A 26,218-nucleotide genomic window follows, 5' to 3' on the forward strand; every position below is an offset into this window, starting at 1 on the left:
GAGAAACAATTTATTTGTCTCCCCAGGGACTCAAGAAACCATAAATACTTCCCTAGCATCCTCACCCATAGTTCAGTGACACCTGACCAGGAGGAGACCACCCCTGTGCCTCTCACGGATATGTCTTGGTGACAGGTTCTGTCTCCCTGCCATTCTCTGGTATAGAGTCTGTCATCCACATCTAACAGAGGAGAAAGAGGTTGCACAAACATTTCTTTAGACAATGCCAGCCAGTTGAGTCACACTGTCCTAGTGAGTACTGGGTATGAAAAGGAGGATTAAAATCGGTTGGTGGGGGGCACCTGGGTGGCTCAGTGGGTTAAAGCCTCTGCCTTCGGCTCAGGCTCTGCCTTCGGCTCGGATCGTGATCCCAGGGTCCTGGGATCGAGCCCCATATCGGGCTCTCTGCTCTGCAGGGAGCCTGCTTCCTCCTCTCCCTCTGCCTGCCTCTCTGCCTAGTTGTGATTTCTCTCTGTCACATAAATAAAATTAAAAAAAAAATCGGTTGGTGGGGGGATGCCTGGGTGGCTCAGTAGGTTGAGCCTCTGCCTTTGGATCAGGTCATGATCCCAGGGTCCTTGGATCGAGTCCCACGTCGAGGGGGGTCTCTGCTCAGCAAGGAGCCCGCTTTTCCCTCTCTCTCTCTGCCTGCCTCTCTGCCTACTTGTGATCTCTGTCTGTCAAATAAGTAAATAAAATCTTTAAAAAAAATCAGTTGGGGGAAGGAAGTCATAGGATGGATCATGACTCATGGCTGTTTTTTTTTTTTTTAACCTCTGGAATTTATTTCCCTGGTTATTTATGTCTTTTTGGATTCTGCTGTTACTATTTTCTGTCACCGCCAGCTCTAATGGGCCCTCATTCTGGAAATTAGCGACTTCTCAGTGTCACTGGCAGGGGTGTTCCCTCAAGTGGACTCTTAAGAGTTTCTTTCTTTCTTTCTTTTTTTCTTTTGAATAGTAAAGGGCTATATTAAACAAATTTTCTTTCTAAAGGTATATAAAAGCAAAACTGAAGAATTTCTTTTTTTTTTTCAGCGTAACGGTGTTTATTGTTTTTGCACGACATCCCGTGCTCCATGCAATACATGCCCTCCCTATCACCCACCACCTGGTTCCCCCAACCTCCCACCCTCTGCCCCTTCAAAACTCTCAGGTTGTTTTTCAGAGTCCATAGTCTCTCATGGTTCACCTCCCCTTCCAATTTCCCTCAACTCCCTTCTCCTCTCCATCTCCCCATGTCCTCCATGTTATTTGTTATGCTCCACAAATAAGTGAAACCATATGATACTTGACTCTCTCTGCTTGACTTATTTCACTCAGCATAATCTCTTCCAGTCCCGTCCATGTTAAGCGAAAATGAACTTTTGGGACTTCATCAAGATCAAAAGCTTCTTAAGAGTTTCTAGCCCACCTGCTCATGGCTTTCTTGTGCTTCTCTAGTGTGGTAGCTCTCAAATGGGGTTCCTGGAGCAGCCACAGAAGCATCTGCTGGTAGCTTGTTATGAACCATGAGAGACTATGGACTCTGAAAAACAACCAGAGGGTTTTGAAAGGGCGGGGGGTGGGAGGTTGAGGAACCAAGTGATGGGTAATAGGGAGGGCACGTACTGCATGGATCACTGGGTGTGGTGCAAAAACAATGAATACTGTTACGCTGAAAAGAAAACAAGCAAACAAACATAAACCCAAAAAACAAAACAAAACAAAAAAAAGAAATGCATCTTCTGGGGTGCCTGGGTGGCTCAGTGGGTTAAGCCTCTGCCTTCGGCTCAGGTCATGATCTCTGGGTCCTGGGATTGAGCCCCACATCAGGCTCTCTGCTCAGCGGGGAGCCTGCTTCTCCTTCTCTCTCTGCCGGCCTCTCTACCTATTTGTGATCTCTCTCTCTGTCAAATAAATAAATAAAATCTTTTTAAAAAAAAGAAAGAAAGAAAGAAATGCACCTTCCCAGTCCTTGCCCAAGACCTGCTGACAGAAACTCTGGGGGGTGACCCAGAAATCTGTTTTAGCAAGTCCTCTAGGTGATTCTAGTGTGTGCAATAATGAAGGATCTCTGTCCAGATGGATATCTGCTTCTCCACCCCACCACCACCATGACTTGGTTTCTACCAGGTTGTGTACACTCTGTGATTCACGAAATAAGTACTGAACGCTCCGTGCCGGGTGTTATCTATGTTGTGACTGCAATTGTGAATAGGCCTTTCTCTTGTCTTTCGTATGGATTGTTTACAGATCCATAAGAGGTTGATGACACTGATTCGTCCTCATTGTGTTTAGGTTGACTTTCTTCACTGTTGCAGCAGCAATCACAGCAGCAGCTGACAGCGGCCAGATTTGCTTCTGATTTCCTAATACATCGCATTCACTTTTCTGTCTTACAGTATTTCTTCTGAATAATTGGAAACAATGTTAAATATAACAGCAGGCATCATTTCCCTTTCAGCTTTTTGTTTCCTTGGTCTGTTTTTTAGGGTTTAATAACAGACCTTGGATTAACCCTTGCTTTAATATAGCTATTCCTGATCACCTTTTGTCAGTATTCTTGATTCCATGTGAGTAAAATTTTACCCTGTTCCCTTCCCATTGGTAACTGTTAGATTTTATTAAATGTATTTTGATTTGTTTTGAAGCTGTATTATTTTCTGCATCAATTGATTCATGCTCTATGAATCTTTTTCTTTTTCAGTTTGTTGCTTCCATAGTCAATGTGATCAACCTGTTGATTTCTGGTTTGTAATATATGTGATCTTTTTTTTGTATTTTTTTATTTGTTTATTTTCAGCGTAACAGTGTTCATTGTTTTTGCACCACACCCAGTGCTCCATGCAGTACGTGCCCTCCCTATTACCCACCACCTGGTTCCTCAACCTCCCACCCTATGTGATCATTTTTGATTTCAGTCTTTACTCCACTTTCCATGACGTTTGAGTACAAAGCAACGTGGGGGCGGTGGGAATGTGAGGAAAAGTACATTTTGTAACATGCGATCTGAACTTGTGTGGTTTATGATCCAGTGGTGAGAGGGACAGATATTAAAGAATTCCATAAGTAAATGTGAATATGTAGTTATGATTTGTGCAGTGAAGAAAAATGCAGGAGATTATAAAGGCATGGGTTCGGGGACTACACATGGTGGGCAGGGAGGGCTCAGGGAAGGCTCCTCTGAGGAAGTGATGTTTCATCTGAGAAATAAGGACGGGGATGATCATGGGAAAGATGAAGGCATGCAAGAGCCCCAGCAGGGAGGGCAGTACTCCATGGGCATGGCTAGGGGAAGAATCACAGCATTTTTAGAATTCCTAAGAAGGCAGAAGTGTTGGTGCTTCAGGAGGGAAGGGCTGGTGTGGCCCTTACTAAGACTGGGAAGTCAGAAGGAACCAGCATTGACAGGCAAGCATGGAAAGGCTGTTAAAAGATAGAAAAATCTCAGGCCGATCTCCCTTGCGGACACAGAGGCAGACACCCTCAGGTGAAAGCTCTTTCCAAGAGATTTGTGCTGCTCCTGCCTGAGACCTAGAATGTGGTTTCATAGGACCACTTTAGATTAATTCCCCTGGCTGAGGTTTCTAGGGAAGTGTAAATGTGGGCTGGAAATCTGTGAATGGTCACCTCACCTGCTGTGGTCTTAGAAGTTTGACTCTTTCTTGACAACATCTCATGGGTGGGTTTTTTTGTTGTTGTTGGTGGGTTTTTTTTTTTTTTTGAGTGGGCATTGTGTGAAAGTGCTACTTTTTAACTATTAATTTTGAACTCATTTCAGATTGACAGAAAAGTCGGAAGAACAACATACATAGCTCCTATGCATATCCTTGACCAGATCTCCCAAATGTTAAATTTTACGACCTTTACTTTTTCTTCACCCATTTTTCTCTCTTCCTCTTCTTCATATGTGTTTTCAGAACCATTTGCAAGTAAGTCACGCTACATATATGGTATCTCTTTACCTGTAACTCTTTGGTATTCCCTAAAAACAAGGACATTTTCCTCACATAACCACAGTACAATGATCAAAAGCAAGATAGTAACATTGATATAATACCACTATCAAATTAGCAGAATTCATTCCTATTTTGACAATTATCCTAAGGCAAACGAAGGTCCAGGATCATGCATTTCTTGATTGACACGTCTCTTAAACTTCCTTTAATCTGGAACAGTTCTAGACTATCTTTGTATTTGATGACATTGGCATTTTTGAAGGGTGCAGGTCAGAAATTGTGTAGAATGTCCCTCAATTTGGGTTTGTCCGATGCTCCCTAGTCTTTAGATTGAAGTCCTGCATCCTTGGCAGGAATCTCACAGAAGTAACATTGAGTCCTTTCCGGTGCTTCCTACCAGGAGGTACATGACATTGATGTCCCCCCCCCCCTTTTTTTTTAATTTCTTTTCATCGTAACAATACTCATTGTTTTTGCACCACACCCAGTGCTCCATGCAATATGTGCCCTCCCTATTACCCACCACCTGGTTCCCCCAACCTCCCCCGCCTCAGGTTGTTTTTCAGAGTCCATAGTCTCTCATGGTTCACCTATCCTTCCAATTTCCCTCAACTCCATTCTCCTCTCCATCTCCCCATGTCCTCCATGTTATTTGTTATGCTCCACAAATAAGTGAAACCATATGACACTTGACTCTCTCTGCTTGACTTACTTCACTCAGCATAATCTCTTCCAGTCCCGTCCATGTTGCTACAAAAGTTGGGTATTCATCCTTCCTGATGTCCTTTTTTTAAAAAAGAGTTTATTTATTTATTTGACAGACAGAGATCACAAGTAGGCAGAGAGGCAGGCGGAGGCAGGGGTGGGGGGTGGGGGCGGGGGATCAGGCTCCCTGCTGAGCAGAGAGCCTGATGAAGGGCTTGATCCCAGGACCCTGAGGTCATGACCTGAGCCAAAGACAGAGGCTTAACCCACTGAGCCACTCAGGTGCCCCGATGTCCCATTTTGAAGCTCCATGACCATGCAACAGGATTGTTATAAAATGGATGCTTAAGATAGGTGGTTAGGATAAAAACAGAGAGGGAGGCAAACCATAAGGGACTCTTAACTCTAGGAACCAAACTCAGGGTTGCTGGAGGGGAGGTCAGGGGGAGGGGATGGGGTAATTAGTTGATGGGCATTAAGGAGGGTACTTGATGTAATGAGCACCGGGTGTTATATATGCAACTGATGAATCATTAAATCCTACCCCTGAAACTAATAATATAATATAGGCTGAGTAAATTGAATTTAAGTTCAAAAAATTTTTTTAAAGATTTTATTTATTTATTTGACAGAGAGAGATCAGAAGTGGGCAGAGAGGCAGGCAGAGAGAGAGGGGGGGAAGCAGGCTCCCCGCCAAGCAGAGAGCCCAATGCGGGGCTCCATCCCAGGACCCTGAGATCATGACCTGAGCTGAAGGCAGAGGCTTAACCCACTGAGCCACCCAGGCGCCCCTAAATTCAAAAAATTTTTTAAAAGATATGTAATTAAGAATTCTGGACTCCATGCTATAGGATTGCATTTTACTTCTGTTGTTATAAAATGGATTTTTTCCTTTTTTTAAAGATTTTATTTATTTATTCAACAGGCAGAGATCACAAGTAGGCAGAGAGGCAGACAGGGAGAGAGGAAGGTAAGCAGGCTCCCCGCTGAGCAGAGAGCCTGACTTGGGACTCGATTCCAGGACTCTGGGACCATGACCTGAGCTGGAGGTAGAGGCTTTAACACACTGAGCCACCGAGGCACTCCTTGGGTATTTTTTTTTCAGTTTTGGGTTTGTTTGTTTGTTTTTAGTTTTTATTTAAATTCCAGTTAGTTAACATATAGTATAATATTAGTTTCAGGTGTATAATTTAGTGATTCAACACTTTCTCTGTTTTTTTTTTTTTTTTTTTTTTTTAGATTTCATTTATTTGACAGAGAGAGAGAGCAAAAGCAGGGGGAGTGACAGAGGGAGAAGCAAGCTCCCAGGTCAGCAGGGAGCCCAATGCAGGGCTCCAGCCCAGGACCCTGGAATCATGATCTGAGCCAAAGGCAGATGCTTAACTGACTGAGCCACCCAGGTGCCCCTGATTCAACACATTCATTCAACACCTCATGTTCATCACAGCAAATGCACTCCCTAATCCTACTCACCTATTTAACCCAACCCCCTACCAACCCCTCCTCTGGTACCATCAGCTTGTTCTCTATAGTTAAGAGTCTGTTTCTTGGTTTCTGTCTCTCTCTCTCTTTAAGATTTTATTGATTTATTTGAGAGGGAGAAAGAGAGTGAGCATGAGAGTAGGAAGGGCAGAGGGAGAAGGAGCTACCCTCAGCAGGGTAGCCTTACCATGTTGGGCTACCCTGCTGAGTAGGTAGCCCAACATGGAGCTGGATCCCAGGACCCTAAGATCATGATCTGAGCCAAAGGCTGATGCTTAACTGACTGAGCCACCCAGGCACCCTGGTTTTCCTCTCTCTTTCCACTATAATTGTTTGTTTTGTTTCTTAAATTCCACATACAAGTGAAATCATATATTTGTCCTTCTCTGGCTGACTTAGTTTGCTCAAGATAAGTGGATGGCATAAGAGATTCCTTTTTTTTTTCAGATTTCACTTATGAGTGAATTAGGAGACCCAACACTTAGACAAAGTGACTGACTTCATAAAGAACTTGAGTGAAAGGCATGGCCAACATTTTTGTTACACGGAGGTACCAGTTTGCTGCTCATTCATATTGTTCTTGTATCTTCCTTTGTAGCTGTATCAGATACATGGAAGCAAGAAACCGAACAGGAATTTTAGAGTTCATCCTCCTTGGGCTCTCTGACGATCCAGGACTACAGCCCTTCATATTCGGGCTGTTCCTGTCCATGTTCTTAGTCACTGTGCTCGGGAACTTGCTTATCATCCTGGCCATCTGCTCTGACCCCCACCTCCACACCCCCATGTACTTCTTCCTCTCCAACCTGTCCTTGGTCGACATCTGTTTCAGCACCACCATAGTGCCCAAGGTGCTGCTGAACATCCACACAGAGAACAAAGCCATCTCCTACATGGACTGCCTCACGCAGGTCTATTTTTCCATGTTCTTTCCTATCCTGGACACTCTACTCCTGACTGTAATGGCCTATGACCGGTTTGTGGCCATCTGCCACCCCCTGCACTACACGGTCATCATGAATGCCCGCCTTTGTGGCCTGCTGGTTTTTATGACCTGGTTTGTTGGTGTCATGACATCCCTTCTTCACATCTCTCTGATGATGCATCTCAGCTTCTGCAGAGATCTTGAAATTCCACATTTCTTCTGTGAACTGACACAGATTCTCAAGCTGGCCTGCTCTGATACCTTCCTGAACAGCACACTGATATACTTTATGACTGGTGTGCTGGGTGTTTTTCCCCTTGTTGGGATCCTTTTCTCCTACTCACAGATTGCTTCATCCATTAGGAAGATGTCTTCATCAGTGGGGAAGCAAAAAGCGTTTTCCACCTGTGGGTCTCACCTCTCAGTAGTTTCTTTATTTTATGGGACAGGTGTTGGGGTCTACTTCACTTCTGCAGTAACTCATTCCCCCCAGCAAGTCTCTGTGGCTTCAGTGATGTACACTGTGGTCACCCCCATGCTGAACCCTTTCATCTACAGCTTGAGGAACAAGGATGTGAAGGGGGCTTTGGGAAGGCTTCTCAGTAGAGCGACGTCTTGTCTGTGATGGATCACTTGGCCCCAGGACTAAGAAGTTTTATGGATCCCAAGGGAAAAAACTTCGATTCTAAAGTTTACTCTTGAATTTTGCAAACCCTCTTTCCCCTAATCCTGAAGAATCTATGACTGCTCTCTCCTAGTTTCTACACACTTTTAAACAACTAACTTCCACGTAATTTATCTGATGATCTTTCTGCCCTCTCTGCTGTTCGAATAGTATGTCCTCAATCTTCTCTCTTACTTCCTCACAAGTGAGTTCTACCTTGGATTTGGAGAATTTACTTTAGCCTTGTTATCTCAGATGTTGGCAGAGAATGCTAAACTATTGATAATTTACCTTAACTTATTTCTATGTGCTTTGTTGTAGATCTGTGTTGTTCATGTGTATGTATTACCAACAGTGTTTTGGGTTTTTTTAACTGGATAAAATATGATTAAAATACATAGCAAAATACAGTCAGTGTTTCAGTACTTATTATATGGGAAACCTATGTTAACTTCTCTCTACTATCTTATGTGATCTTCCTCAATGGGAATGATTACTGTCTTCATTTTAGAAAACTTTGATTCTAAAGTTTACTCTTGAATTTTGCAAACCCTCTTTCCCCTAATCCTGAAGAATTAGAGTTAAGGAAATTGAGAATCTAAGAGCTTAAAAATCTTTCCCAACATTACAGAGAAACCAAGTGGCAAAACCAGGATTCAAATCCAGAACTCTGACCCTGAGCCCATGTTTTTAGAACAGGCTGCCCAGCTTTTCACATGGATTTCAATGTGTACCATTGAATGGTGAATTTTATTGCTTGGCTGACAATATTTCTGGTTATCCTCTCCTCTTGGATACCCAAAAGAATGGCGTTTTCTTTGTCCCTTGAAGTTAAAGTGGTAATAATATGTTTTGATGTGTCCACTAAAATATGGGTGGAAGTGGTGGGTCCCTTCTAGACTGAAACAGTTGAAGAGTTGGTACATTTTTCTTCATGTTCATTCTTCCCTTGATATAGCTATTATGGATGAAGACATCACAAGATCCAAAGAGTCTAGAAAGCTGGGCAATACGTGGGGGACTCCCCTGGATGGTTGCCCAAGTTGGTAGACACTTTTCAAGAGAAAGAAACAAGATTTTGTTTCATTAAACCAGAATTTGTTCTTTAAATCATTTATTCATTAAATCAAAAATGTTAGTTCTGTTACACACACTGTTGCTGTTTTCAACAATAGGGCCTAACCTATTCTGACTGTTATCTCTCCCAAAGCTGGAAATCCAAATTTGAGCATTTGTCTACTCTGATGATGTTTACTCTGATGATTTCATGCTAAAAGTAAGTCTGAGATCACCTTTTTTCATTCCTTTGTGATCCTTCCACTCTTTATTGAGAACTTTAATTCAATTTCACATTAATCCTTATACACACAAAAATACACATGTACATATATATGTTAATCTGTACATGGCCCCATCCTTAAAAGAGGAGAATTAATTTATTATTGTACTAGAAATGCTCTCTCTCTCTCTCTCTCTCTTTTTTAAGAGAGAGTGGGGGAAGGGACAGAGGGAAAGGGAAAGAGACAGCCTCAAGCTGACTCCATGCCCAGCACATTAGCCCAATGCATGGCTCAGTCTCACAGCCCAAGATCATGACCTGAGCTAAAATCAAGAGTCAGATACTTAACTGACTGAACAACCCAAGTGCCCCCAGAAATGCTCTTTCCATGGAGGGTAAGTTCCTCTGAAGAAGTAATACTTTCTATGGTAGCCTTGGAGTCCTGTATAACTTAAAATAAGACTGGCACTAACCACTTCAGGACTGTAGGAGATATCACATTGTCTAACTGGACCCCTCAAGAGTATTAGTCTAGTTCCCAAAATGGTAATTTGAATAGGGTTTTTAACATATAAAAGTTGAGGGAACTTGGAAGGGGAGATGAATCATGAGAGACTATGAACTCTGAAAAACAACCTGAGGGTTTTGAAGGGGCGGGGGGGGTGGGAGGTTGGGGGAACCAGGTGGTGGGTAATAGGGAGGGCACGTATTGCATGGAGCACTGGGTGTGGTGCAAAAACAATGAATTCTGTTACACTGAAAAGAAATAAAATAAATAAATTAATTAAAATAAAATAAAATCTCATTTCCTTAGTGTCATAATTCACAATACCTTCCAGTATGATATGTGATATCTCTGATAGGACATGATTTGGATTGGGATTTTGCATCATACTATTAATATCTTTGTCTATGTATTGTAAGAAACAAATTTTTCAACAGTTCTTCCTAGAGTTCAGATTTGTCTTTTCATTTCTAAAATGTACTCTACCAACGATATATTTCTGCTCAGTGAGAGGTAGAAATCTATTGTTTCCAAACGAAAAAACAAATTTGTTCTCATACTTTATGTGAGTCCTTTCTTTCCCACTGACTTGTAAAGCCACCTTTTAATTTTCAAATTCTCAAACTGCATTTTCTACCTATTCTGAGGTCAGGCATCTGGTCCAGTTCCAGCTCTGCCATTCGCAAGCTGGTCAGCTTCTCTCTACATCTGTTACTTATCTCTAAAATAAAAATGATAACACATGTAAGGGGGTGCTGTTCATAGTAAATGAATAATGATAAAGACCATGGTGTTTACTGTTTGTTTTGTTAGTAGGTTTTATTGACACTGTTATGTGTTTTTATATTCATATCTGATAGGGCAAGTCTTTGACTGTGGGTGCCATCAGACACTTAGCAGGCCCTTTACAATTGCTATTTAAGTATTTTGATTGGCAAAGAACATGGAGATCAGACTTTAACGGGATATTTTTTAGAGGGAAACGTGAACTATGAGATCATACCTAGGGAGAGAAGAACTCCCACTGTGAGGAAAAACATGATCGCCTTCAAATTTCCCACATGGAATAGAACTGTCATGCACAGTTCCCATTTTATTACAGTTTTCACTCTCCCAATTAGCTAAGCTGTTTAGAAATAAAATAACAAGGGGCATCTGCCTGGCTCAGTCGGTGGAGTATGAGACCCTTGATCTCTGGGTTGTAAGTTCAAGCCTCACACTGGGTGTAGAGATTGCTTAAAAATAAAATCTCCTCTAGGATTCTGATAGATTCCTATCTATCAGAATCTATCAGAATCCTAGAGGAGAACATAGGCACTAACCTCTTCAATATCAGCCACAGCAACTTCTTTCAAGATATGTCTCCAAAGGCAAAGGAAACAAAAGCAAAAATGAACTTTTGGGACTTCATCAAGGTCAAAAGCTTCTGCACAGCAAAAGAAACAGTCAACAAAACAAAAAGGCAACCCACGGAATGGGAGAAGATATTTGCAAATGACAGTACAGACAAAAGGTTGATATCCAGGATCTACAAAGAACTTCTCAAACTCAACACACACAAAACAGATAATCATATCAAAAAAATGGGAAGAAGGTATGAACAGACACTTCTCCAACGAAGACATACAAATGGCTATCAGACACATGAAAAAATGTTCATCATCACTAGCCATCAGGGAGATTCAAATTAAAACAACATTGAGATACCACCTGACACCAGTTAGAACGGCCAAAATTAGCAAGACAGGAAACAACGTGTGCTGGAGAGGATGTGGAGAAAGGGGAACCCTCTTACACTGTTGGTGGGAATGCAAGTTAGTGCAGCCACTTTGGAGAACAGTGTGGAGATTCCTGAAGAAATTAAAAATAGAGCTTCCCTATGACCCAGCAATTGCACTGCTGGGTATTTACCCCAAAGATACAGATGTAGTGAAAAGAAGGGCCATCTGTACCCCAATGTTTATTGCAGCAATGGCTACGGTCGCCAAACTGTGAAAAGAACCAAGATGCCCTTCAACGGATGAATGGATAAGGAAGATGTGGTCCATATACACAATGGAGTATTATGCCTCCATCAGAAAGGATGAACACCCAACTTTTGTAGCAACATGGACAGGACTGGAAGAAATTATGCTGAGCGAAATAAGTCCAGCAGAGAGAGTCAAGTATCATATGGTCTCACTTATTTGTGGAGCATAAGAAATAACATGGAGGACATGGGGAGATGGAGAGGAGAGGGAGTTGAGGGAAACTGGAAAGGGAGATGAACCATGAGAGAGTATGGACTCTGAAAAACAACCAGAGGGTTTTGAAGGGGCAGGGGGGGTGGGAGGTTGAGGAACCAGATGGTGGGTAATAGGGAGGGCACGTACTGCATGGAGCACTGGGTGTGATGCCAAAACAATGAACACTGTTATGCTGTAAATAAACAAATAAATGAATAAAAAACAAATAAAATCTTTAAAAAAAGTAAGTAAGTAACAAAAGGAACATTTATTTATTAGAATCTTTGAGATTTCAACCTTGGATATCCCTGAAAGGTTAGATGTTTCTTGACTGCCCTTTTGCTCCCAGGTCACTGCCCAGGGCAATAAGGATAATATTGTTGTCTTGCTGACCCCAGGTCTGCTTGGATCCCATAACAAACACTATTTCTGGAGTGTACCATCCATCTATACAACGACATTCTTCTCCCCCACTATAATCTGGGGGATCCATTTGGGTTCCCAAAGGAAAGAGGAATGTCTAACATGTGCACCTGAGGTTTTGCTAGCAGTAAGTCCAGGAACAAGGACGTAGTGGCTAAGAGAATCTAGTTAAAAATCCTTAGAGATTTTATATTTGTGACCTTGAAGTGGACTTCAGACTCTAGAGTGAATTAAATAATGATGATGATGATAACAGATGTGCTTATCTTATTTATAAATTTGATGGTTGATGTATCCCATCAACTCTACCCCCTCAGATTATTAACCAGAATCTGAGTTTCACTTCCAAATTTTTTAGGGAAGCAACTGGCCAGGTTGGACCAGACACTACTCTCTGATCCAATTAGCTGTTGTCAGGGGGTAGGCCCACAGAGCAAAATAGGGCCTGAGCACCATCAACAGGCACAGATCTGCTACAATATGAAAGAAATCTGTGGAAAAGGCAGAATAATCCAAGACAAATTTCAGCCCAAAAGAAAGAAGAATGGTCAGACCATTGATGTGCTGTGCCTTAAATGGACTGATGCTGACCTGGACATCCAGAAGCCGATGGTCCATTGGGATAGATCTGAAAGCAATGACTGGTTTGTGATAAAGATCAGAAGGAGGGGATAGATTATCCCCATATGATTATCCCCATATGATATCCCCATATGATAATGGCTTCTGTAATCCTTCTTGATGAATGAATATTAGATTGCTAGTGAAAATATTTGATTTTGTTTTTCTTTGGACATTAATATCATAGGAATATTTTTATTTGGGGGGGCTAATATTTTATTTTTGTTGCTGTTACTTTAAAGCAGACTCTATGTCAACATGGGCCTTCAACTCATGACCCAGAGATCAAGAGTTGTATGCTCTACAGACTGAGCCTGCCAGGCACCCTTCCAGTTTGTTTATTTTAATTAATTAATTTAATGCTAATTATTCAATTAGCATTGCTTTGCCTGTTTCCTGGCAGAATCATCAACTAAATGGGAGCAGGAAACCAAACAGGTGTCTCAGAATTTTCTTCTTGGGACTCTCTTCTTCAGACTATTCTTGTCCATATCCCTGGTCACAATCCTTGAAAACCTACTTATCATTCTCGCCATCAGCTCTGGCTATGACCTCCACTCACCCATGTACTGCATCCTCTTTCACCTGTCTTTCTGATATTTCTTTCAATTCCACCATGGTTCCAGAAATGCTGGTGAACATCCATACAGAGAACAAAGCCATTATGTTTGCAAGCTGTATCACTCAGATGTATTTTTTTCATAGCGTTTGGGTATTTGGACATTTTCCTCCAGACCACAATGGCCTATGACCAGTTTGTGGTCATCTGCCGCCTCTTACACAACATAGTCATTGTATGATCTGTTTTTAGCCAACTTTGGTCTGACTATACACAGTGAGTCTGTACCACATGGTAGGCACTCAAATATTTGTTAAATGAATGAAACCGAATTTGAACCATGTTTTTTAAATAAATGCAGACTAAGAGGTTATATACTCATAGAGGTGGGAAAGAACTTCATGTCATTTATTTCACTTCTTAAAATTTTTAAATAGGAGGATGGATTTCCTTGAGCAAGACTGAATTCCCAGGTTGGATCCACTGATACCAAGGACTGTTTGGGGAAAGATAGATGACTCATTCTGCAAGTACATAATAGAACTTAAACTATACTACAGTTGTCCAGGAAAAAATGTGCCACTTATCTTTACTTTATTCCATTAAAAATTAGTTTTTTAAAAATTGATATACAGTGTTATATTAATCTCAGGTGTGTAATAGAATGATTCAAAAATTCTATACATCACTCAATGATCATCATGATGAATGTACTCTTAATCCCCTCCCCTATTTCACCCCTCTGGCAACCACCAGCTTGTTATCTATATTTAAGAGTCTGGGTTTTTTTGTCTCTTTCTTTCCCTTATTTGTTTTGTTTCTTAAACTCGACATATGAGTGAAATTATATGGTATTTGTTTTTCTCTGACTGATTTAACTTAGCATTATTCCCTCTAGATCTATCCATGTTGTTTTAATGACAATATTTCATTATTTTTTATGGCTCAGTAGTAGAATTACCATATGACTCAGTAATTTCACTACTGGGTATTTACCCAAAGAAATAAAAAACACTGATTCAAAAAGACATGTGTACCCTTATGTTTATTCCAGATTTATTTACAATAGCCAAGATATGGAAGGAATGCAAGTGCCCATCAATAGATGAATGGACAAAGATGTGGTCTATATGTACAATGGAATATTACTCATCCATAAGAAAGAATGAAATTATGCCATTAACCTTTAGCAGCCATTCACATCCTCAATGGAAGCTCATTTCCCCATTAGTATTTACTATGGACTGAAAGTTTCTGTTCCCTCAAAATTCATACATTGAAACTCTAACCCCCAAAAGTGATGACATTAGGAGGTGGAGCCTTGGAAGGTAATTTGGATTAGATGGTCATAAAGATAAACCCCTCAGGAATAGAATTAATATTCTTATGAGAAACACAAGAGAATTTGTTTCTTCTCTCTGCCATGTGTGGATACGATGAGAAGTCAGCCAAGTGCAACCCAGAAAAGGGCTTTAACCGGAACTTGACTTTCCTGGCACCCTACTCTCAGACTTCTAGCCTCCAGAACTGTGAGGAATATTTTTTGTTGTCAAAGCCACCCAGTTTATGATATTTTGTTATAACAGCCCAAACAATGGCATCACTCTTCAAGTAGATGAAAGAATTTGTATAATCCATCCATTTTATGATACAATTTCCCAGATAACCAATATACTTTCTATGCACTCCAATTTGTCCACTTTCCTGTTTATCAAAATTGTTTTAAATAAGGCTTCCATATTTTTTCTTCACAAATTGCATCTACTCCAGGTTTTCCCTATAGTAATTTTGTGATATTAGTAATTTGAGACTTATTATCCTGCTTTAAAATAATTATTATTTATCTTAGGAATAGGTTCAGGTTTCAAATTCAAAAGTTTTCAAAATATTTCATTAAAAAGTTTTGAAAAGATAGACCGTGCAAAATACCTATCTCATCTTTATTTTTCAAAATTTTTTGAAGATTTTATCTATTTATTTATTTGAGAGAGAGAGCATGAATGGGGAAAGAGGTGTGGAGGGAAAAGAGAAGCAGTCTCCCTGGGATCTTGACCTAAGCCAAGGCAGATGCTTAACAGCTTAACCAAGAAGCCATCCAAGTGCCCCCAATCTCATCCCTATTAAGAAAGGAAGAAGAGAGGGAGGGAAAAAGTTGAGTTTGTTGTTGGAAATGTTCAGTTTGATGTGCCTGTAAAATACCCCACAAATAATTTCCACTCGGTAGTGGCATGGCTTGATCTCATGTTCTGTTTTAATGGCCTAAGTGGGAGAGAATTGGGTTACAAAGGAGCCAGTCAGGAAGACAACATTATGCTTGGTTCAGCCTTACTCAAGATCCTTAACTTCTCAGTGTGGCTCCCACTTCCTAAAGACAGTTCTTCCCAAATCCCGATGTTCACCTATCAAAAATAAACTCTCATGGACCCTGTACACATGGCTGTGGGTCACTATCCAAATGGTGATGGGGTGGACAGTAAACTGGGGCTGGGTTGTCAACTTCTCCCTTCAGAATTATGAGGTTATTCTCCAGATTCAGGGAGTGAGGCCTTCTGACAGCTCCTAGCCAGTGGCCCTCTCAAGAGAATTGCCCTCACCTAAAGGAAGCTGACTCACTTACCCAAGATCATACCACTCGATTCTCTTGCTGTGGGCACATACCTGCCTGACAGCCATCTGTACCCACCACTATTTGCTCTGAGGATGCTGCTGACTGCTCCCATGGATTGAACATAATAGGATACCAGTGTGTGCCCAACATCATGCTCAAACAATAACATTCATGACTGGGGTCAATTAACTCCCAAGATGATGACTCCTCTTTCTGCCATGAGGGACCTCAAGTACCAGGCAACGGCATAACTTGAAGTTCTATGGGACTTTTTTCCATGTCTCTGGAAGTGTTACCCTTGTAGGCATCAATAGCTCTAAAGCTGCTGAGGCCAGAGTTGAGGAGACCTGAAGCAAATACTGTCCACTCAGCTCACTGGGCATGACATTAGACATGGCTGCTTCTACTAACAAGCCCTGATTTCTGGACCCACATATCCTACACATCAGTGATACAGCACCTTATGATTGCCATTGATTTAGATTATACATGCATCCTGTGAATTGTGTAGTCAGTATGTGTTGTGTACTCAAATGTCTGCAGTAAATATAATCATACTCTTTGAAATGAAACATGTTCCCTTATTTTCCATTAAACAAAAATTTTGTTACCCATCCATACTTCATGATTTCCCATACAATGTTTTACCTCTATCCCCACCTTCCCTGACAAAATTTATAGATGGTTTATATTGGCATCTGTATATCATTCATTCATCAACCCACTCTACCTGGATTGTTTATGACCCTATCCCTCATGTTAGAGATGAAAAATAGAGCCCTCCCTAGCCTCAATGTCACCAGCAAATGTCAAGGGATATTTTCAGTCCTCATTTGGTTAGTCCTTTTGACAGAACCAAAACTATTAACCACTCTGCTTTTCTTCAGAAAGAACTTCTTTGCCCCCATGGCACTGTAGACACCAAGTGATCTTTGAAATCTTCAGAGACTTCTGAAGAGGTGAACATCATGGAACGTTCACTCCTGGGTTTGGTTCTCAAAAGAGTTCAACGTTCCTTAGGAAAAACCTTTCATTTAAGTCAAACCAAACAGAAAAGACTTTCCCCTTGAAGAAAATATCTTCATCTTGGTCAGCTGTTGTCTACACAGACATAGCATTATCTGAAATTTTTCCATTCTTTCATCTTTCTATCCCAAGGGAATGGAATTGTTCAGAGAGCAGAACACCAGTAGAACAATTTATTTAATGAGGAGCTCTAAGAACTTAACCTTTGAGATGCTAATAACAGATCCCTGCTGCCCATTTCCTACAATTCTCTGTTGTCAGCATAGGGGAAAACCCAAAAGGGCTTCTCCAAGACAGACTACAGAGAAGAGAAAGCTTCAGTGATAACCCTCAGAGAGGGTAGGATCATTGCTTCCCAGTCAGGGCTGGAAGAGTACGAGGGAAAAGGCTGAGAAAGTGGGCACTGAGCTTTATCTGTAAAATAATGAAACAGTCCCATATTTAGTTAGTCAACAAAGCTGAAGTCTCTGTATTTAGAAGTTGCTTTACATGCTACTTAAGTCAGTCTTTTCTAGCTCTTGCTAAGTTTCCTTCTCTGTCTTTCAGAGTCTAGATCCTCTCTCCAGTAAGTTATTTTCCAGTGAGTCTCCTCCTCTTCTCTATTCTTACGCATGAATTGTAGGCTCCTGTTCAATTGCCTGTCCCACTATTTATTCATTAACTACTCACTGAAGATCTATTAAATACAAGGTATTGACTGTTTTGTTCCTCCTCTGATTGGATTTTTCTATTATATCCCCTGACTTACTGATAGCACTTAATAGTTCTGTATTTTTTTGTTTTCCTTTTGTATCCACTATATATCTATAAAAGATGTCATTATTTCTGGCATTTGACACTCAGGCTAATTTCCTTTTCTCATCAATCTCTTTAAATGTTCATGAGAATGTTGAATGATTAAAGATGGAATGGACTGCCTTGGCCTTTTCATGAACACAAATATTTCAGTATTTTAATGTAGAGTATTCCGTTGGCTGCAGTTTTCAACAGCTATTCCTCACTGGGTTAACAAATTGTTCTGGGGTGCCTGGGTGGCTCCCACTGCATTCGGCTGGGGTCATGATCCCAGGGTCCTTGGATGGAGTCTCGCATCAGACTCCTTGCTTGGCAGGGAGCCTGTTTCTCTCTCTGCTTCTGCCTGCCACTCTGCCTGCTTTGTGTGCTCGTGCTCTCTCTCTCTCTCTCTCTCTGACAAGTAAATAAATAAATAAAACTTTTGAAAAAAAAAAGAAAGAAATTGTTCTTAGTTTCCTCCTTAATGAGAAGCTCTACCCTGGCAACTAACTACAGGAATGGCTACTACATTTTCCTTTTTTTTTTTTTTTTAAGATTTTATTTATTTATTTATTTGACACACAGAGAGAGAGAGAGCAAGAGAGGGAATACAAACAGGGGGCGTGGGAAAGGGAGAAACAGGCTTCCCACTGAGCAGTGAGCCCCATGCGGGGGCCATTCCCAGGAACCTGAGATCATGGCCTGAGCCAAAGGCAGACACCTAACTACTAAGCCACCCAGGCACCCCCACCTTTTTAAAAATAATTTTATTTATTTATTTTAGAGAAAGAGAGTGCATAAGAGGGGTTAGCATCAGAGGGAGAACAGAATCCCTACTGACCAGGGAGCCGATGCAGGATTCGATTCTGGGACTCCACTCCAGGATCATGATCTGAGCTGAAGGCAGTCACCTAACCACCTGGGCCAACCAGGCACCCAGCTGCTTCATTTTCCCAAATACATTTTCTATTGTGATTATGGTTATGATTCCTCTTCATCTCCCTTTATTTGTGGTGAGCTGTTTTTGCAAACATCCTAGCATTAAACATCTTTCCATTCCTAGAATAGGTATGACTTGTTCATGATATGTTACTCTCTTAAGTAGGTATGAATGCATTGTGTTTAACCTTAGTATTCTATTTTGTGTTCACATTCAGGTGTACGATGATCTTGAAGATTCCCTTTTTTGCATTGTAGTTGACGCTTTTGGTCTCAGTCTTTATTATACATCTAACATTTGCATGTGTTGAACAACTACTATGTGCGGACACTATGTAAGTCCCTGGGATAACAATGCTGAGCAAAAACAGCCTCCATTTCTGGCCCACAATATATTTATTATATATCTAGATCAAGATAGATAAACATTATACATATAATTATATATGTATATAATATATACATATATAATTATATATGTATATAATATATATAATTATATATGTATATAATATATACATATATTATATTATATTATTATATATATTATATTAATATATATACATATATTATATATATATAATTATGAACATGATAGGAACATTAAGGAATAGTACAGGAAGCTCCCCATGTGCTCCTCACATACTCTGTCCCTCCTGAACCTCACTATCTGCTCTCCATCTCACTGGCTTCTTAAATCCCTTCCATTACCAAGCTCACCCAACTTGGGGAAACTGCAAATTCTATTCTTTCTGCCCAAAATGTGTCCCCTCTCCTTATTTCTCTTAATTAACAACTACCCATCCTTCCTCTAGCAGCTCAAATATTCACATTTCAGAGAAATCTTTTCTACCCACCTTCCTAAGCTAAACGGTCCTCAGTGGTTCTGTTTTCCTTTTAATTAATTAGCATTCTATAGACATTAATAATACTAAAACTTTTTCTATTATCAAGATGTAGGCATTTATTTTCACATCTTAAATTTCCTTTCAGTTTTTAGGGTGATTTGATTTATTGAAGCTTTAAATGTTTTTTATCAAATCAATCTTTTTTGCAATTAACTGCTCTGAATTTTAATGTAACACATCCCCACTTGTGAGCATGAACATACAGTGTACCCTCTCATACATGCTTTGTATTTTATTTTAATGACGTGTGATGATTTGTGATTTTCCCCCCTTCCTATTTATGTAGTCCATAGGCTTTTTCTTCTTTCTTGGAAGAATCCACTTGGCAGGTGGTATCGGAAAGAGGGAAGCACAGGGCCTTCATTAACTAGAAGTGCTACATGGTAGTCGAAAGAGGTAACATATCTGTTGTGTTTATGATGATCAGAATTCCATCTTTGGTGGCTGCCACAGTTTAAGTAGAATATTGATACATGACAGCCATGCAAGACAAAGTTTTTGTAATGGTAAGAACGGAAGCCCACATTTGTTGAGTGTCCTCTGTATGTCACAAGAACCACACTAGAAACATTACATGCATCATCTCATTCAATTCACTCCCCAGGCTTGCAGCGTAGGGAATATTTACGACTCCCATTGTAGAGCTGAGATAGCTGCAGCTACAAGAGATTAGTCTACTTTGTCAGGGTCACACAGAGAACAAGTTGGTAGACCAAACTTTTTACTCCAGAAAGTCTGACTCAGGATCAAAAAAAAAAAAAAAAGATCCCTTTTCCTAAATCACAGTTCTATAATACTATATCTGTGGACAGCTATTTACCAAAAAATGATTTCCATAAATGGAATACATTAATAAAAATAGTTATTTATTGACATCATACTGTGCACAAAAGAATTTTGAATCATTATTAAAAAAAGGTAATAGCAGTAACCACATTTTTAGGGGAGAAAAGACATTTTGAGGTTTAACTATGACATCAGTAGGACACATGAGTTTGCAGAGTGAAGGTTGTTTGAGTTGAAAACCTATCTTAATGATTATGAGAGGGTTATCAGAATAAAGAAAGTTATCAAAGACCTTAAATGTCTTCAATTATTTTGGAAGATCATCTCAATGAAGAAACTGGTTTATACCCACAGATTTGAATAGAAGAATTAGAACCAGTAAGTAGCAGATAAAAAGAGAAAGATTTCTGCCAAGTCAAAGACAGTCTGAATGATTATGCACATTTAGAATGGAAATGGACTACCACTTCAATGAGTGGATCACTGGCATTGGAAGGACTAATGAAGGGTAAAGGATGTCCATGCAAAATGGAATCAAAGGTAAATTCTAGGAGGTGCCAGGTGGCTGTTCATTGACAGTTGCTTTTGTCTCCTTCTCCAGCAAACACACCAGCTACATGGAAGCAGTAAACAAGACAGAAGTATCAGTATTCCTCCTTCTGGGCCTCTCAGAAGATCCAGAACTACAGCCTCTCCTCTTTGGCTTGTTCCTGTCCATGTACCTGGTCACTGTGCTGGGAAACCTGCTCATTATCCTGGCTATCCTCTTTGACCCCCATCTCCACACCCCCATGTACTTCTTCCTCTCCAACCTGTCCCTTGTTGACATCTGTTTCACCTCCACCACCATCCCCAAGATGCTTCTGAACATCCAGGCACACAGCAAAGATATTTCCTATATAGGATGCATCAGTCAGGTGTATTTTTTCATGGTTTTTGCTGGAATGGATGATTTCCTCTTGACGGTGATGGCTTATGACAGGTATGTGGCCATCTGCCACCCCTTGCATTACACTGTCATCATGAACCCACGTCTCTGTGTCCTCCTGGTTCTGATTTGTTGGATCACCATTTTCTGGGTTTCCCTGATTCATATTCTACTGGTAGGGCGGTTGACTTTCTGTCCAGGCACCGAACTTCCACATTTCTTCTGTGAACTGGCTCAGATTCTCAAGGTGGCCTGCTCTGACACCCTCATCAATAACATCTGCTTGTATGTTGCCACTGCCCTGTTGTGCATGTTTCCTCTCACTGGGATCCTCTTCTCTTACTCTCAGATTGTCTCCTCCTTAATGAGGATGACCTCCACTGAGGGCAAGTATAAAGCATTTTCTACTTGTGGGTCTCATCTCTCTGTGGTCTCTTTGTTCTATGGCACAAGCCTGGGGGTCTACCTCACATCTGCTGTGACCCATTCTTCCCAGAGAAGCTCAGTTGCCTCAGTGATGTACACTGTGGTCACCCCCATGCTGAACCCCTTCATCTACAGCCTGAGGAACAAGGATGTGAAGGGAGCCCTGCGAAGGCTCAGCAGAGCAGCTTCATGTCCATGATGGGCCACTTGCCTCAGAAACAAGTGGACATTGGGGACTGCAAAGGAAAATGTGAACTTCAATCTGTCTTATTCTCTTCTCATAGACATGTTTGATTTATCCATTCCCCAAAGCTCCCATGAATTCTCTTTTATTTGTTTTTGTATTAGTCTCTCCTCGGTGAATCCCTCCAAAGAACTTTCTCACTTGTCTTCTCTATATGCTGTCCCTAAAATTCCATGTTTGCCCAGCTTTCTTGTACCATTCTTAAGATTTCTAACTTTAGGCTTAAACTACCTATCCTATTGTGCTGCTGTGGTTGCCCCCAAAATTATCCTCTTAAACACTGAGGTTCTTCATCTTCATTTATTTGTGTGCTTGTTTCCCAACAACAAATGGAATGAAATCATGCCTGATCATACCAAAGTGTTTACCATATCAGACCTGTGCCTCTTTGTTCCTTCACATGTTTGACTTTACGTCATCTTGAAAAAATGTCCTGAAGATATTTCCCCTCATTCACCTGACTTCTCAAAAGAAGAGAGTGAAATTGAGTTGGACTATAACCTGACCAGCTGACACGGAGTTTCTATCCTACTTTTTATATGAACAGTGATGTGATTTGCAACTTCAAAATAAGAATCTAGATTTCCGTGATTATATTCATAGCAATATGCTGCCTAGGAAAACTGAGATGTAGCTTCGTTCCTTGTGAATCTTCCACCTTTCCTTCCTTCCTCTCTTTCCTTCTCTTACTTGACTTTTATTTCTCATATATGCAATTTTAAGATACACCCTCTAAGATTATGCTGAGTGAAATAAGTCAAGTATCATATGGTTTCACTTATTTGTGGAGCATAACAAATGACATGGAGGACATAGGGAGATGGAGAGGAGAGGGGAGTTGAGGGAAATTGGAAGGGGAGATGAACCATGAGAGACTATGGACTCTGAAAAACAACCTGAGGGTTTTGAAGGGGCGGGGGGTGGGAGGTTGGGTGAGCCAGGTGACGGGTATTAAGAAGGGCACATTTTGCATGGAGCACTGGGTGTGGTGCAAAAACAATGAATTCTGTTATGCTGAAAAGAAATTTTAAAAAAAGGATACACCCTCTAAGATCCTAAAATATATGATAATCAATACAATAGAATAAGAGTTATTCTCTCATAAGGTTTAATTTTTTTTCTGGGACTCTCTGGAGGTGTCATCAAGAATGGTATTTACAAACATGTAGAATGTGTTCATAACTTAGCTGATCTGAGGAGAATGTGGATAGAATTGAGTGTTCAGTGAAGGATGGAGTGGCAGATGTTGTCCGCATTTCTCCACATTACCTGGGATCCTCCCTACATGTCCACTGCATGACTGCCAAATGCCAGCCTCGGCCAGCACCAACTTTGCCCAATAGTGGTGGCAAAAATGCCAGGGAATTATGCCCCAACAAAGACAGCCCTTGATAGAGAGTTATGGGGTTTATCATGTATTTCACTAATTTTCTGGAATATTCCTAAGGTTTGTATTTTGTAGCATTTCCCCACAGAAATTCCCCAGAATTTCCCCACAGGATGAAAACTCTCTCATTCCCTGTGGTAGCTGACTTAATATAAAATTAACTGATGTATTTTCTTCCATGTGTCACTTCTCCTTTCCCTTTTACCCATGTTCCATATTCCTTGCTCCTTCCAATAAAGTGCTTGCATGTAAATTCTTGGCTCAGCATCTGCTTCTCTGGAAACCGAGAACAAGAAACTAAGACAAGTGGTAAAGCCCATCATTTCTCAAAACAACATCAGGAAAGGAGAAACTTTTGAGTAAAAAAAGGGAGCTAAGTATTGAGAATATAGTTAGGACTGTAAAATTACTCAAAAATTAAAGTTTGTTAGAGAGAAAAGATGAATTTGATGTGGCTTCAATTCACTTTGATTCCATTAAGTCTAATCCAATGTGAATTTATTTTCTGCTGTGTACACATTGAGGAGGGAACCAAATGATTGCAATACAGAGTGGTGAGCATAATAATATTGGTGTGTCAGATCCTGTTAAAAACAAAGGTAAAAGTTTTCGACCCACTCTGAGGAATTAAAAAAAATTCTTTAAATTTTTATTTAAAAAATATTTTTCTTGGGGCATCTAGGTGGCTCAGTTAAGCATCTGCCTTCAGCTCAGGTCACGATCCCAGAGTCTGGGATCAAAATCTGTATCAGGTTCTCTGATTCCTCTTGGAAGGACCTGATGATTATATTGAGTTGAACCAGATAATTCAGGGTGTATTTCCCATCTCAAGACCCTTAACTTAACAATACTTACAAAGTGCCTTTTGTCATCTAAAGTAACACATTCCCAAATTCTGAAGATTCGTACCTGGACATTTTTCAGAGGCTATTAATCAGCTTACCACAGGAGAAGTGAGATTTAGAATTTGCCTACAATTAGTTGGTAAGGACTTGAGCTGAGAATATGGAACTGTCACAGCACTCCTTGCTGATTTTCAGTGGGCATGATCATCTTATGGTCCTGTCTCACGTAAAGATAAGGTTGCACTAGATGGGTGAACTTAGACAACAGGTGATAGAAGAGAATTCCCTGATTCATCTGAACATAACCAAGCAGAGGCTCAGCTGGACACTGGAACAACTAGACACTGGGGCTCAAATACCATGAGGATTTCCTTTCAGGCTATCAGTTTTGTTTTCTCAAATTGGCCACTTTCCAACAGAGACATGGAGGCTAGCAGCTCTCACAACTCATACCTCACAGCTGTACTATTTAAAAACTGGAATTACTTTGGCTACTCATGTGCCAAAAAGAAGAAAGGAAAGGAAAGGAAGAAGGAAGGAAGGGAGAAAGAAAGGAAGAAAGAAAGAAAGAGAAAGAAAGGAGGGAAGGAAGGAAAGAAGGAAGGAAGAAGGAAAGAAAATGGGAAAAGAAAGAGGGGAAAAATCTGAGGAAATTATTCTGGTCTGTACAAATATGTTCTCTTTCCAACTTGGGCCAATCAACTGTGGTAAGCAAACAATGTTATTAGCAGTCCCTTTAGAACAACATTTATTGTTTCCTGAGTTTTTACTGTGTCCATCATATTTTAGCTTCAACCACTGCAAGGATAAATAGGTACAGGTGTATGGGAAGAATGGGTTGTCCTATTAAAAAGTCTGTTCATAATAAATCGCATTGATTGCCCATTACATTTGTGAGGAAGGTGAATGCACATCTAGGGGTGGAGTGCTCTGGACAGATAGTAATGTCAATGGCAAAGACGTTGAGGTGGGAGTTTCACTGAAGAGGATGTGGCTAGAGTGGAGAATGGGATCATAATGCAAGAGGAAGACAGGTCTCCACAGGGATCATGTGAGTCTTTCCCTAACTTTGAAAAACTTTTGCTTTCATTTGTTCTGAGTGATGTGAGGAGTCATTGCAGGATTTTGGGCAGTTGCGTGACATCATAAGACTTAGGACTTCAAAGGTCATCCTAGCTGCTGGGTTGAGAATGGGTTGCAAGATGTGAGGACGCCTGCTTCAGGCCAACAGCAGCAAGCAGATGAGATACATATAGCTATGGCCAGGGTGGTGCTAATAGAGTAAGTGTTGAGAAGTGGTCCTCAGGGCTATGCTCAGAAGGTAGAACCAAGAGGATATGTTGTTGGTCAGGATATGAGTAGGAGATAAAGAGAGGAGCCAAGATTGGCTCCAGAGTTTGAAGCCTGAACCATGAAAGAGTGGAATTGTATCCGTTGAGATAGGGAGGGATATGGTGAACAAATACAAAAGGAAAGTGGACATCAGAAGTTCAGGTTTTGAAAATTGAGAATGTTGAAATTAAGATATTGCAAATGGATAAATTTTATAGGATTCCGCTTCTATGAGGTACCAAGAGTAGTCAAACTCACAAAGACAGAAACTAGAACAGTGGTTTTCAAGGACTGAAACAAGGGAGGAAATAGGAGGTTAGTGTTTAATGGGTACAAAGCTTCAATTTGGGAAGATGAAGAAACTCTGGAGATGGATGTTGATAATCTTTGCCCAACAGTGTGAATGCAGTCAGTGCAAGTGTGTAGGAATGTGCACTTCAGACGACTAAAATGGTACATCTTCTGTCATGTGAACCTAATCTAACCACAATACAAAACATTAAGCAGCACAAAAAGAAATAGGAAAAAAATGAGATCTATTTTATAATAATATTTTCAATATCATTATTAAAATAATAGGGAATAATTGGGAGCTTTTAGGTAAGTTTTATTTTTTTATTTGTTTATTTACAGCATAAGAGTATTCATTGTTTTTGCACCACACCATTTTAAATTTTTTTTATTTGT

At 40.5% G+C, this 26,218-nt stretch overlaps 3 protein-coding genes across 4 annotated transcripts in view; 2 read left to right on the forward strand and 1 right to left on the reverse strand.

Moving 5' to 3' along the window:
• Window positions 1–26,218, reverse strand: part of ZNF699 (zinc finger protein 699) — a 415,566-nt gene that overhangs the window by 93,335 nt on the left and 296,013 nt on the right. Inside the window, exon 7 of the mRNA XM_045991478.1 lies at window positions 13,543–13,570. Coding sequence (XP_045847434.1) covers window positions 13,543–13,570 — 28 coding nt within the window. The remainder of the gene's footprint in view (window positions 1–13,542; window positions 13,571–26,218) is intronic.
• Window positions 6,739–7,677, forward strand: LOC123932400 (olfactory receptor 7D2). Its single transcript, XM_045990535.1, has one exon. It carries the CDS (start codon window positions 6,739–6,741, stop codon window positions 7,675–7,677), a length of 939 nt encoding a protein of 312 aa, XP_045846491.1.
• Window positions 17,534–21,922, forward strand: LOC123932414 (olfactory receptor 7D4-like). 2 transcript variants are annotated; one of them, XM_045990546.1, is made up of 2 exons: window positions 17,534–17,546; window positions 20,949–21,922. In XM_045990546.1, the coding sequence occupies exon 2, from the start codon at window positions 20,987–20,989 to the stop codon at window positions 21,920–21,922; it is 936 nt and encodes a 311-aa protein (XP_045846502.1). In that variant the 5' UTR covers window positions 17,534–17,546; window positions 20,949–20,986. The 2 variants fall into 2 exon arrangements, with proteins under 2 accessions (XP_045846502.1, XP_045846501.1); XM_045990545.1 differs by lacking the exon at window positions 17,534–17,546 and adding an exon at window positions 17,729–17,780 and having other exon boundaries at window positions 20,979–21,922.

The sequence above is a fragment of the Meles meles genome, chromosome 20 (genome assembly GCF_922984935.1).
Source record: "Meles meles chromosome 20, mMelMel3.1 paternal haplotype, whole genome shotgun sequence".
Taxonomy (NCBI): Eukaryota; Metazoa; Chordata; class Mammalia; order Carnivora; family Mustelidae; genus Meles; species Meles meles.